The sequence below is a fragment of the Nematolebias whitei genome, chromosome 5 (assembly GCF_014905685.2).
Source record: "Nematolebias whitei isolate Nwh7 chromosome 5, NemWhi1, whole genome shotgun sequence".
Lineage (NCBI taxonomy): Eukaryota > Metazoa > Chordata > Actinopteri > Cyprinodontiformes > Rivulidae > Nematolebias > Nematolebias whitei.
The window spans coordinates 25,894,622-25,908,081 of record NC_056502.1 but is presented as its reverse complement, the minus strand read 5'-3'; the positions used below and the strand labels follow the sequence as shown (position 1 = coordinate 25,908,081).

Below are 13,460 nucleotides of genomic sequence, written 5' to 3'. Positions count from 1 at the left end.
ATATATATATATATATATATATATATATATATATATATATATATATGCAGTCTGTGTGTGTGTGTGTGTGTGTGTGTAAGTTATAAATCTTGGAAAAGAATAGTCTTGCACAGATTTTTCCATGTTGCCACTCTGAACTCTGCCATACTTTTAGCTCTATTTAAAATTGTCATAACTTATAGGTCATGTAAGATGTCATGCATGTTAATTGTAATTTTTTTAAATCTTTTACATCAACCTGCTAGGGGACTAAAGATGACAATTAGCCTCTTTGGCTAAATCTGGCATATTTATGTGATGTATTCATGTTAATTAATATGTATTGTCCCTTTATGACAAAGAAACTGAATCCTTCAGGCCATTCAGTTCAGGTCTCTCTTGTAAATGAGTCCTCGAGGCTCAATGGGATTATGTCTAAATCTATCACTTCACTTTTGCAACAACCAATATGGTGGCGATGTTGACATACAATTCAGCGCTCAATGAGGCGTCTACATATATACAGTATGTCTGTGGCTGTTCCCCGCTTTGACTGTGCTGAAAGTGAAACTTAAAGTGAACAGCCATGACTTCAAAGTAGTCTGCATGCACCCTCTGCTGGATACATTGTACTATTACAGTTGGTTCAGATCATTTTAATGATGAAAGCTACAAGTGCTTATATCGGCGCATAATAAAACAGTTGTTACTGATGACTATATGTCCCCAAATGCCTATTTCACCCAAAAATATCAGTCCTACCGATATATCTGTCGGGCTCTAATATTTTGTGTAGGCTTAAACTAAGGGCAGTTAAACCTTTTTTTAATTTTTTTATTTAGCCTTTATTTATCCAGGTAGTCTCATTGAGCCACGAGAACTCATTTTCAGGAGGGACCTGTTTGGGGAGCGGATGGTGACGGTACCGGGAGGTGAACCTGCGACTTTCTGATCACAAGCCCATCTTCTAACCTCTGCGCCATCACTCCCCCCAACATATTTTGTTTGAGAGCGTCACCCTTAACAAAATTTGAGTTGACAGAACTTCAGTGTTCATACCTCCTCATTCCTCTCCAAAGATTTTCTCCTCAGATTTGCATTGTTTTCAAGACTGGCCTAGGTTGTTTAAAAACGAAAAAACAGACTTCTGAATAAATCTGGATAAATATAGAGAACAAGAAACTTACATTTCTGATTTTTATGTGTTTGGTGTGACCGTGCTCAGCATTTTTAGTGTGTTTAATGCGACCCTGTGCAGCGTCTGGTGTAATAGTAGTGTGCAGTGTTTTCAGTTTGTCCTGTGTGATCATATGCAGTGTTGTTGTGTATTTGGTGTGACTGCATGCAGTATTTTTGATGCTCATGTGCAGTGCTTTTTGTGCAACCATTTGCAGTACTTTAGTGTGTTTGACATGACAGACTGCAGTGTTTTTGGCATATTTGGTGAGACTGTGTGCAGTGTTTTAGGATGTTTGGTGTGATTTAGTGCAGTGCATTTCGTGCGACCACGTGTAGTTTTTTTAGGGTTTGGTGTGACCAAGTAAGGTGATTTGTTTAGTATGAATGTGTGCAGTGTTTTAAGGGACCTGGCCATGTCCAGTGTTTTGTGTGTTTCTAATGTGGTTGTGTGCAGTCTTTTTTTTTTGAGTAAATTTAATGAGACCACGTGCAGTGTTTTTTGTGTATTCGGTTTGACCGTGGGTAGTTTTTAGTTTAGCGAGCTGTGCATCGCTGTTAGTGGATTTGGAGTGACTATGTGCAGTACGTTTGGAGCATTTCGCGTGACCCTGTGCAGCACAGTTGCTGATTTGCACATATTAATTTGCAGTGCAACTATTATTCATTTATTTATTTGTGGTTCAGCTCATGCTTTCACTAGATGCAGCACGTTAGGCTCTCTTTCCAGACGATAATGCTGGTCGTGATTGAGATTTGCATTCAGTACTTTCCCCTTTTGTCATCAGGCACTTTGACAAGGAGTAACCATGATCTCTAGACGACTGTTACTCTTCCCCAGCACTCCAGGGCAGGGTAGGGGCTGATGCAGCAGCTAACAGCACAGTGTTAGTTCCAGTAGCAAATAAAATGGTGCAAGTCCACCGAGGACACTCCTGGAATGTTGACTCCTTCCAATTCTAAAGCTGTCACATTTACACGGGGATACATCAACACCTCAGCATATTAGAAACCACCCATTCATTTTTTTTTTCTTCCAACCCTCCCTTTTCTTCCGCCAGCATCTTCTCCTAGCTTATGGGCCGGACTTTCTTTCACTGAAAAGAGCTACATGATCGCTGCCAGAACCCGCTCAGACTGCACTGATCAATCTATTCAGAGCCCACTGGACCCCCACGGACTGTTAAAATCACCACTTGCGATAAGATCTTGTATGTTGATGGGAATCTGATGACAGCGGTCAGTAACGCAGAATCGGGGCGATGCTGCAGCAAAGCAGCACGAGGAAACGATGTCTCCATGATAAGTGCGGCTGCTCGGCGTCAATGACTGAAGCCTCCCCATCATCTGCCGAGCTCTGACAGAGGCACGAGGCCGGCTGGCACGGGCTAAGAAAGCGAAGCGGCTGTCTGGATGGATCATCCTTACAGCTTCCCGTTATCACAGCCCGCCTGAGCATTCGAACATAAACACAGCCCACACCTTTTCCTCTGTTCGCGATTTCAGCTCAAACTCTGTCCGTCAGTTTCTTACCTCAGGCGGGGTGTCGAACCAAGTTTCCTTCAGCAGCCATGATGATGTTCCAAACCCCTATCTTCCTTCGTCCACACGAACCTTGCCCCCCTCCTCCGGGTCAGTCGAAAATAAGACCCAAGTACTGTAAAGCGGTTATTTGAAGCTAAAAAAAAAAAAAATCCCGGTTGTTAGCTTCCAGCACAAATGGGTTCTTTCCTCCGTAGCTGGAGTTTGGTATGAACAGACGGCTTACCGGTTCGGCTAGCCGCGCAGAGGCAGCCCGCGGTGTCCAACACTGACAACTGTGTTCTAATAAATCTAATATACATCAACAAGATAACCTCTTACATGTAAAGATCATCTTGCATGCGTAATAAATGGTAAAGTCATCAGTAACCCAGTCCGTAGTTATTGGTTAAAAAAAAAAAGCTAACCTTGGCTTGGTTGGCTAGCAAGCTAGTAGCATGCTATCAAATAAAAGTGTCATTGGAACTGGAAAGCGGTCTGCACATTGCAAGGTGACTGACAGCTAAACTCACTTATCGGATTAATCTTCAAAGGCAACAAAATAAAATCTATTTCAGTAAAGTGCAGATAGCCTTGATCTGAACAGCCTATTATGGGAACATTGGTAAGGGGTAAGCGGCTGCATCCAGCGCGCGCTCCCGACTGCTCGCCAGTATCTCCAAGCGCGCTCCAGAGATATTACCCACAAAATGGCTGCCAAAACAATCTGCTTATGGTCACAAAGTTTTGAGCTCTTCAACTTCAACATGTCACTTTACTCTGATGCAAACGTGTTGGAACCAGGTTTCCTACAGATACTGGACCAGAGCTCTACACATGCTGTTTAGTTAAAATTAACTTCAATTTAGCCTGAACTGAAATGTCCCACCTTAATATTGATAATGTTCCACCATTATTCTCCAAGTTAAATTCAGGCAGCATCAATGCAAAATATTATATAGCTTTTTAAAACATGTGCTCCCATTTTAGTTTAAATCTTTAGGGAATACGTTTTATATTTCGGCAAGTATGCATGTTGCATACCAGCAATTTGGCTTTTTAGTGGAAAGGTCCAGGTGCTGAAATGGTTTGACTGCGTTCCAGACCTCGATACAGAAAACATTTGATGAATCTATAACAATAATTAAAAAAAAATAATAATCCACCTGGACTGTCCAGGTCCAACATCAGATGAGACCTTTCAAAAAGCTTCCTCAGTTCATACATTTTTACAAAGAGGATGACTGACAGCAGGAACATGGCCTCGGCCAAACGGTTTTGAAATGTGTTGCCGTCAACTTCAAAATGAAAAAACAACAAAAATCATTGGTTAAATAGGTGACATTGTTAATAAAATTGGGACAGAGGAAACAGAATAAAAACACTTTATTGGATCACTGAGGGAAATGAGCTAGAAGTGTTGAGATTTGAAATAATTTCATTATTTACATTGGAGACGTCACCCTTTTTTAAAACTGGGAGTTTTTACTTCAGCTCAAACTAACCGACTATTGTTGCAGGTACCATGGAATGAGATGGAGCTGCATCTTTAAATTAAAACCAATTTAAGGTTTCAATATTATAGTTGGACTTTATGTACAAAACTTATCTTTTATGTCAATACCGTAAATCTGAAGAATCTTTTGCCCCAAAACTTTTAGACAACATTCTCTAAAAAGTATTTTTAAAATAAATCCACAGTAAATTAAAAAATGTGACCATGCAATAAAGCTGATCCCAAAGCCCCAACATGTACAATAATTAAAATATATCTACAAAATTATCTTTCAAAATAGACTTTAGATTGTAGTTTGTCAAAACACTTGTAGAAATAAAATAAAACACATCATATTTAACTACACACTTCTTTATGCACAATACACAAGTATTTCACATAAATTTGGTTCAAACTGGCAGCTGACTGATTTTACACCAAGACTCAGACTGAACTGAGATTCCAGCTTTAGTGAGCAAAGAACATTGCAGAGTTTAATGATTTGTTAAAAAAAGCTTTTAATGAGTCAAACAAAGTGATAAACAAAAATATCAGAGGGCTAGACAGTTGGGCAGAGACAGGCTGAGTGGAGGACAACTGATGACGTAAGTGACTTCCAGTCAATGGGGACCGTTTAATTACTTCCATCTTCCACGTCTCACTTCTTCTGTTTAGGTGGAGGTCTGTGAAAAGTGAGGAACATTAATGCAAAGTCTGGATGAATTTACAAGTCAACTGCAAACACAAAGGAAAGGGATTCTGTTGAACACATGGACGTCTGAATCAAGTCCCATCTGCTGGTTTGAATCAAATTTAACCAAAGTAGCATCATATTGCTCTAGACTGAACCCACTTCACTGCACAGATTACATGATTTTTAAATACAAACCAAGATTATTAAAACTATTTACCTTTAGGTGCAGCAAAATACTGCGTAGACAAAAACAGTATTACAATTAGGGGTGCACCGATTGCAGTTTTCTGGACGATCACCAATTTCTAAAAAGTCTGCAGATTCAGATTTTGTTTTATAAGAGACACCGTCAGGTGTTATAAGGCCACAATGCACCTTCAATTTTCCAATCTTATTTTATTGAAAAACAGCCCTCTGAACAATATCCTAGAAACAATACAAACTTGGCCTTGAGGTAGTGCTCTGAAATACAAAGGAAGTTTAGACAATTGTTGTTAAAACAAAAAAAAAAATCGGGGCTGATAAATCAGTGCACCCCTAATTATAATGCAAATGTTACAAATTCAAATTGATAAAAACGTGAAAGCAAGATTGCTCAAATCGATTTAGGAAAGTGATATTAATTTGTGAAAGCTGACAATTTCAGATGTTGAAACCGTAGCTCGAGAATAAAATATTCCAAATTAATGTAAACACAACTGAAGGCCTCTCTCACATTGACCGATGTTAACGTCCATGAGTCCACCGTCAGGAGAACACAATGGTGTTCATGGCAGGGCTGCACGGAGCCACTGCTCTCCAAAAAGAAGATTGCGGCTCGTCTGCAGTTTGCCAACGATCACATGGACAAGCCAGAAGGCTGTTGGACGCCATAGCCACAAGGCAAAGCTAATTTTTTTACCTGCTGATCTACAATCCTATCCTGACCTATGTTCACAAACTCTGGGTAGTGATTAAAAACACCCGACTGTGAATACAGGCAGTCAAAATAAGGCGCCCTCCTTGGATAACGGTTGAGGAAACACTGGATTTGTTGTTGTTTCCATAGGTCACAACATTCAACGCCAATGAAAAATTGTGTAAATTCATCATTGGCAGCTGCTGTCAAATGTTTAGTCTTCTTATAAATTGGAAATAGCTGAAAGATCCTAAAGTTGGTTTACCTGTAGATGCCCACCACTACAGCATGGTCCCTCTCATAGGGCTCCAATGTGAGCTGCTCCTGTGGTTTCATGTTTTCAGCACTCATCTTCTTGACTTCGGAAGCAAACACAGCTTCTGGAGCTGCTGTCGAGTCTATACAGTTAGCCTAAAGGAGACAAAAATGAAAAACTGTTGAAAACAGACGCTAAATTTATGAATTGTTGCAAACTGAAAGTAACTACTGGAACTGATGAAGCCTTCTGGATAGAAGGTGAAACGTTTCAGCACAAAAAAAAAATAAAAAAATAAAAAATAAACTGTCCAGATGACCCGACTGAAAAATGTTGGATTGTACACCTGGATTATTGAGCATGGACTTTTTTGGTTAACTACTGTAACAAGTTATGATATCGTGATGCACAACCAAGTTTTTTATGGACATAATCTATTTAAAAAACTGTTCACAAAATCCCACCAGTAGTTTCAACCATTCTTACAACCGACTTATTCAACTTGCAAAATAGGATAAATATATATAATATATGGCGTCTACATTGAACTAACATCTGTTCACACAGGGACTAAGAAGGTTGAAGGAAGACCTGTGTAGCATCTAAAATCATCTCAAGCGGGATCAATTTTGTTCTGATTGTCCTTTTTTTACTCAGTCACCGATGTCTTCCAAATAAAGGTGCAGTTATCCTTAAATTCAACAATACAGCTACTCCAAAAACAGTCTAACTTTGCTTGGATTCAAGATTTTACAGCTGTTTTTAACAAGATTGAACATCATTGCTGTATATTTGATCCACCCATATTAACCGGGCAGAGTCAACAATACAAACTATATCAACATAAACATGACAGGGCTGCCATCATGTTACTAATTTATCAAAGACAATATTTCCATAGTTTGGAAAAAAAAACAGATTGTGTGATTAATGGACACTAACTGATTCAAAATAAGACAGCTGGTTTGTTTTATATAATCTTACATGTTGGGTATAAGTATTTGAGATTTATTAAAGTATTTTACAATGATTTTTTGACAAAGAGGCAATACTGGGAATACCTTTATAGATATAACAAAATGTCCTCCATTCTTCAGGAAGTTGTGAGCGTTCAAAGCAACAATTCTTGTCTGGTCAGGCTGGGCAACATCTGCAAACACCACATCAACCATGCCTGAAAAAGAACAAACCACAGGGATTAAAGCAAAAACAAACCTTCCAATTGTTTCCCTACACTTTATATTACCAAAGCATCAATTAGCAATCCCAGTGAGCTTTCAAACTGTGCTGCCTTCATTAAAATGTTCCCTGAAAGCCAGAACTTGCATAACTTGGTCTGAATCTTTCACTTTATAACGTCAACAGCTAAGTTTGAACCAGAATGTGACAATTACATCCCCTATAGGCTTTAAAATAAGATTTTGTACAGGAAAAATAGTATCTACTTCTGCAAAAGATTATTTTTATTTGTGTCAAATTTGGCCCATTTTCAAGTTGATATATTTAAAAAGTACCATTAGATCATAATATCATCAGAAACATCTATTTTGACACAAAACAAAAGTTTATTGCCATTGTAGTAATTTCTGACAGTCTCTAAAAATAAAAACATTTGTGGTGTTACAGGTATGATGCAATACTGAACTGAATATTTATTAATAGTCATGCATACAATGAAATTAAAAAAAAAAAGTTATCCCGTCCATGCATCACTTATAAAAATAGAATTCGTTCAAATCACACATTGTTTTGCATCTCAGGCTCTTTTGAGTTAAAGCTGTTTGATAAACACACATTTTTGAACTTGTTCTCATTTTTATTCATCTTTATAGTCTTCCAGACAGTAATGATTCAAACAGACCATGTCCAGGGTGGCCTTGAGAACGTTTTTAGCCTTTGTCAGAAAGCAGGAACTGTGCGGTTTCTCCAGCGAGGGGAGAGGGCAGTCTACGATCTTCTAGGCCATGTTAATGACTCTGGAGTGCTTCCTTCTGCGCCACGGTGAATCTGGAATATCACCCTGGGATGCAGAATGTTAAAATGCTCTCTATAGAGCATCAATAAAAGGACACCAGTAGTCTCTGAATGAGTTTTCCCCTAAGCACTCTTACGAAGTGCAGTCTTTGTTGGGCCTTTTTCAGCAGCTCAGATTTACACTCCACTCAGATCCACTCAATGTGGACTTCCAGGAAACAGTCCCCACTGATGATCAGAGGCATGGCTTCTGCTGTAGTCCATTATCAACTCCTTGGATTTTAAGATGTTGAAAACCATAATGTTGTCCCTGCACCACACTGTCATCTGCTCCACCTCAGCCCTGTAGGCTGATCCATACCCCCAGAGATGAGTCTCACCACTATGGTGTCATCCGCAAACTTGACAATGGTGTTGCTGTGGTGGGCAGGGGTGCAGTCAGATGTGTAGAGGGCATAGAGAAGGGGGCTCATTATACAGCCCTGTGGAACGCTCATACTGAGGCTGAGGGCCATGGATGTATGTTTGCCTATTTTAATCCACTGACTGGGACCAGACAGGAAGCTGCTAATTCACATACAAGTAGAGTGTGGAAGTCCCATGTTCCACAGTTTGATCACCAATTTGAGGATGGTGTTAAATGCAGAGCTATAATCCACAAGAAGTCGCACACAGCTATCCTGTTGCTCCAGATGGGACAGTGCAACATGGAGGACTATTGCATCTTCTGTAGATCAGTTAGCTCTGTAGGCTAATAGGTAGGAGTCAACACTTTGAAGGAGTGAAGTGATGACCTCTGACCAGCTATAAAAGACTTCATCGCTGCAACTGGGCAGTAGTCATTAAAGCAGGATTTGTGAGGTTTCTTGGGCAAAGGAACTATTGTGGAGGTTTCAGACTGCTGAAACCTGGATCTGAGGATCCAGGAGAAACAATAAAAGGTGCCTGCCCCTTCAATTAGGACAAATTGGCATCACTTGTGAGAAACACATTTGCAAGTCAGAAGTTCTACTGTCACCCCAGAGGAGCATCAATTCCAGCCCTTACACATCCTACAAAAGGACAAGTGTTGACAGAGCAATACCCCTTCCACCTAGGACATGCAGCATGAAGAGAGTGGTGACTAAACATCTACCTACCAACCAGCATTCGATATTTGTGTGGATGCCTGGCATCTTCAATGATTGGAATGATGTTGGTGCGTTTCTTTGCAACATTGAGAAGGTCACGACCAGATCGATGGGAGAACTCCACAGCATACACAAGTCCCTCCTACAAACACAACAGTGCAACCAATACATAAACATTTCAGGTTCAAGGTTCTTTAATTGTCTCACTTGGAAGAAAATGTGTTTGGTTTAAAAGGGCACTACTGACAATACAGAAATTATTAAATCACTGTGAAAAGATGCAAACTTAAAAAAAATGCTTTGCAGAATTAGCCATACATTAGTTATCGAGTATTAAGATTTTATTTGTTCACTGAGAACCTTGTTAGAGAGAAATTATAGAGTGGGGTATACTTTAGGGCAGGGGCGTCCAAAGGTTTTCATGTGTGGGACAAACCTGTCCAGATGAAAGAACTCTTGGGCCACAAAATGTGAATTTAACTCTCAACGTGAGAGAGAAAGGACAAAAGTTTATTAATTTTGGTGGAGAGTTTTAAATTGTTGTAGATCTAAAACATTAAAAGCCTCATAAACAATAAACTTATATTTTTTATTAAAAATTATTTAATTTATTAGATTTGTTTGGTCTGTGTTTGTTGTTTTCTTCTTTTTAGTCTGTTCTCAGCAACAAAAGCGTAATTTGAGTAGGTGTCCTTTTTAAAGGGGGTCAATCGGCTTTTTGGACCATGGACGGCCCAAAAGGCTGATCCAAGTTCTGAAAAATCATCCAGCTGTCAGTCGCTACAAAAGATTTATTGAAGGTTTGATAAAGTTGATCAACTTGTATGCAGATGATATGTTTTATTCAATTAAAAATGTCTAATTTCTCTCTTGATTATTTGATCAGCTGCAACATTTAGCCAAGTTTTACGAATCAATATCCAAAATTCTCCTTTCTGGTAGAATTCAGTAAAGTTTTTTGGTGCTTTGTACCATGAAGTGAAAATAAAAAGATTACAGCCAAAGGTTTGTATTTTGCTTCATGTTGCTCGTTTTGAAAAGATTGTTTTTAATCTGCGCTGTTAAACCTAAACATTATATAAAAAAGGATTACCAACTAATTTACAGAAAGTCTGCATCAACCTCTTAAGACTGCTGGACAAAATGATACCATTCTTAAACTGCAGTTGTGGGCTGCACAAAATCACTCCGAGGGCCACACTTTGGACACCTGTGCTTTAGGACATACATAATTATTTTTCTTATTGTGATTCTCCAGTGTTTAGGGTTAAACCCTTCAAGCAAGATGTAATTTTATATAACTAATGGTTGATACTTGACATAAAACTTATTAAGGCTTATTTAAACTAGCAATCAGTAGCATAAAACTTAACATGCATTTCAATTCAGTTGATTTATATAGTGCCAATTCACTACAAAGTTGTCTCAGGGCACTTCACAGGAACATTCACATACATAAAAAGCCAATTAGTAAAGTTCTCTATAGTAAAGTTCTCTATAGTAAAGTTCTCTATAGTAAAGTTCTCTATCTAAGGAGGCCAACAGACGAGTTGAATCTTCACTTCGTCACAGTCTCCCATCCCGAGCAACAACAAAGGCGACAGTGGAAAGAAAAAACTCCCTTTTAACAGGAAGAAACCTCCAGCAGGACCAGGCTCAGGACAAGCGGCCATCTGCTTTGACCGCTTAAAAAAAAAAAATTATTAACCAGTTTATATGAACTGATTAACCCAGTAGAGCCCAAGATGAAATTGGAAGTTTATTCTTTTTATTTTACATTAGTTTCATTCTAAAAATTATTTTAACCTGCCATGTTTGGCGTCTTTGTTGAGCACACCAACACCTCCCCATGTGTTGATTTCAATTTTGTTTTGTTTTTTACCTCTGATCTACCGTATTAACACAATAAACCTGATTACGAAAAATATATTATTTTTTACTATGAAAACCAAACATTGAAAATAAATTGTTTTTACTACGTAGAATGCAAATATAAACAGTGAAATAAATATAAAATAAATATCAACTTTGATAAGCCATGTTTTGTATCCAAATCTGTCCATAAAAGACTGAACTCAAGTTTTCAACCTCCAATGTTTTTCTCTCATTCCACAATTGTGCAATATACTTTATTATTAAAGAGATGCTTGGTATCTGTGCTCTCCAAGATTTGATGTAAACTGGTCCACACATTGAAAAAATGTGTGATACGCAAATGTTTCAGAGTTCAATACAAAATGTGGTTAAATAAAAAAACGTGTCGGACTTACCGGCCCTACAATGTCAGAAACATGGGACACTGTGGTACCAGAGGCAGCACCCAGGTACATGACCTTCGCTCCAGGCTTGATGTGGATCTTATCAATTCCTCCCAAGATGGCAGCAGCCAGCTTGGAGCGAAAAGGATTCCAGGCCCTGTATTCAACTTTAGTCTCTCCTTCCTAATACACAAGTAACAATCAATCGTTATCACATTGATCAACTTCTAAATGAGAAGTGTAAAAATGAACAAATGTTCAATTTAGTGTAGGGAAAAAAAAAAAAACTTCATCACCTAACGCGTCCCTTACCTCGACACCAATTCTCTTTTCTCCATACACAGACTCTCCCATCACCATGTTCTTGGTCACCAAAGCATCCTCCTTCCCTCTGCAGATGAACACTCCTGAAACACACAAATTAACATGCATCCGTGCGAACACGTGAACACGCGTGTATTGCAGCACATTTGAAATCCATAATGGCGCCACATCTAAAATTTAAAAAAGGGCACAAAGATTGTAATATTTGGTAATTTAATTAGCCCCGATTGCGCAACAACTTGAGAATTGAAACACACACGTGGCCTCAATATTTATTTCTGTAAATAGTGTACTGCATGACATCACTTCTGGGCACGCGAGTCCCTTCAGTGTCATGTAGTTTGAAAACAGCATTTAAAATATGTACACGATAAAGCAAAAATAAATAAATAAATACATTTGGATTTGATCATGAAGACCGGTTGTGTGAATGTAGCCTTACTTTCATCAGCTGATTTTAGTGTCAGTCACTGTAAAAATGTTTTGGAACATAATTTTTCAAAACAAATTTCTTTTAAGAAGTACATTTTACTGCCTTCAGTGACATTTTATATCAAAATATGAAGAAAACTGTAAAAACCTTCATGTCTGTGTGGCTCAATCAAGACCTTCCTCCCTCCTCCAAAGCCTCTGCCACCCCTTCCGCCTCCAAAGCCTCTGCCACCACCCCTCCCTCGAGGGGTGCCTCTGCCACCTCCTCGTCCGCGAAATCCTCCACCCTCGGGGGATCTGAATCCTCCTCCACCTGACACACACAACAAAAAGAAATTTTCAAGGTAACCGTAAAACTAGTTGTGAATGACAACTTTTTCTTTAAATCAACCATCAATAACATGAATTTTTACAACTAATATCAACTAATGTCACAATAATTTTCAATTCAGTTTATTTATATAGCAGAAGTCATCTCAGGGCACTGAACAGAAACATTCACATACATAAAAATTAGTAAGTTATTCAAGGAAGCCAGCAGAATGTGTTGAATCTTCACTTTGATGCTGTCTCCTTCATCACCGCCCCCAAATTAAACAAAAAAAATTATATAAAACAAATAAAGTAACAAATTCATCATCAACCATAAGCCAATAAGTTGGACTTCATCCACTTATTGGCTGTTTATTCTCACACTGTAGATGTTTGGATGCAGGACAAACAGCTAAAGTCACTACTGCAAACATTTGTGCATCTAAAATCCAGAATCACCCAATCCCAAAGCACCAGGGTGATATCAACAATAAAACATCTATTAAATGAGGATAATAAGAAATATTGTTACTTATAATTTACAATAAATTCTGCTGACTAGCTACATTTGCAGGCATTTAGTTGTAAGTTGTTTTTTGTGAGCTATGTTTGTAAATAATGCCCCAATAAAACCAGCAAGAACAAAAAAAAACAAACTTGGTTGAGAATATAATTATTAAAACATAAAAATCAGTGTTTGACAGTCCAGTTGTTTTGGATGGAGGATGTTTATGTTCACTTGTGGATCTAATTAGCATCTTATTTTAGCCTGCAACTCTCAAGCAGTCTGCAGGGACAGGAACAGAGTCGATCAGGGAGCGAGCCATGCAGCCACGCTTTGCACGGCAGTCGAGTCCATCTCACCGGAAGCAGTCCGTCAGAGAGCGGAGAGGCGAACAGAGGGCGGTGCATGGAATGTGTAAATCACAGTGACACAAGTTTAGCACCGAGAATGGGTGTGCAATACACACAAACATATTAGTCCTAATATTGTTGGTTCGGTTCACCCTG

General features: G+C 38.7%; 2 protein-coding genes across 2 annotated transcripts in view; both read right to left on the bottom strand.

Moving 5' to 3' along the window:
• dyrk1b (dual-specificity tyrosine-(Y)-phosphorylation regulated kinase 1B) overlaps window positions 1-2,941 on the bottom strand; it is an 88,115-nt gene extending 85,174 nt beyond the window's left edge. Inside the window, exon 1 of the mRNA XM_037676397.1 lies at window positions 2,689-2,941. The gene's annotated coding sequence lies outside the window, so the exon portion shown is untranslated. The remainder of the gene's footprint in view (window positions 1-2,688) is intronic.
• Window positions 2,942-4,064: 1,123 nt separating this feature from the next.
• fbl (fibrillarin) overlaps window positions 4,065-13,460 on the bottom strand; it is a 12,431-nt gene continuing 3,035 nt past the window's right edge. Inside the window, exons 3-9 of the mRNA XM_037677074.1 lie at window positions 12,286-12,450; window positions 11,694-11,788; window positions 11,394-11,564; window positions 9,133-9,265; window positions 7,081-7,193; window positions 6,029-6,174; window positions 4,065-4,854 (exon numbers count right to left, since the gene is read on the bottom strand). Of these exons, the coding sequence (XP_037533002.1) occupies window positions 4,830-4,854; window positions 6,029-6,174; window positions 7,081-7,193; window positions 9,133-9,265; window positions 11,394-11,564; window positions 11,694-11,788; window positions 12,286-12,450 (848 nt within the window). The 3' untranslated portion in view covers window positions 4,065-4,829. The remainder of the gene's footprint in view (window positions 4,855-6,028; window positions 6,175-7,080; window positions 7,194-9,132; window positions 9,266-11,393; window positions 11,565-11,693; window positions 11,789-12,285; window positions 12,451-13,460) is intronic.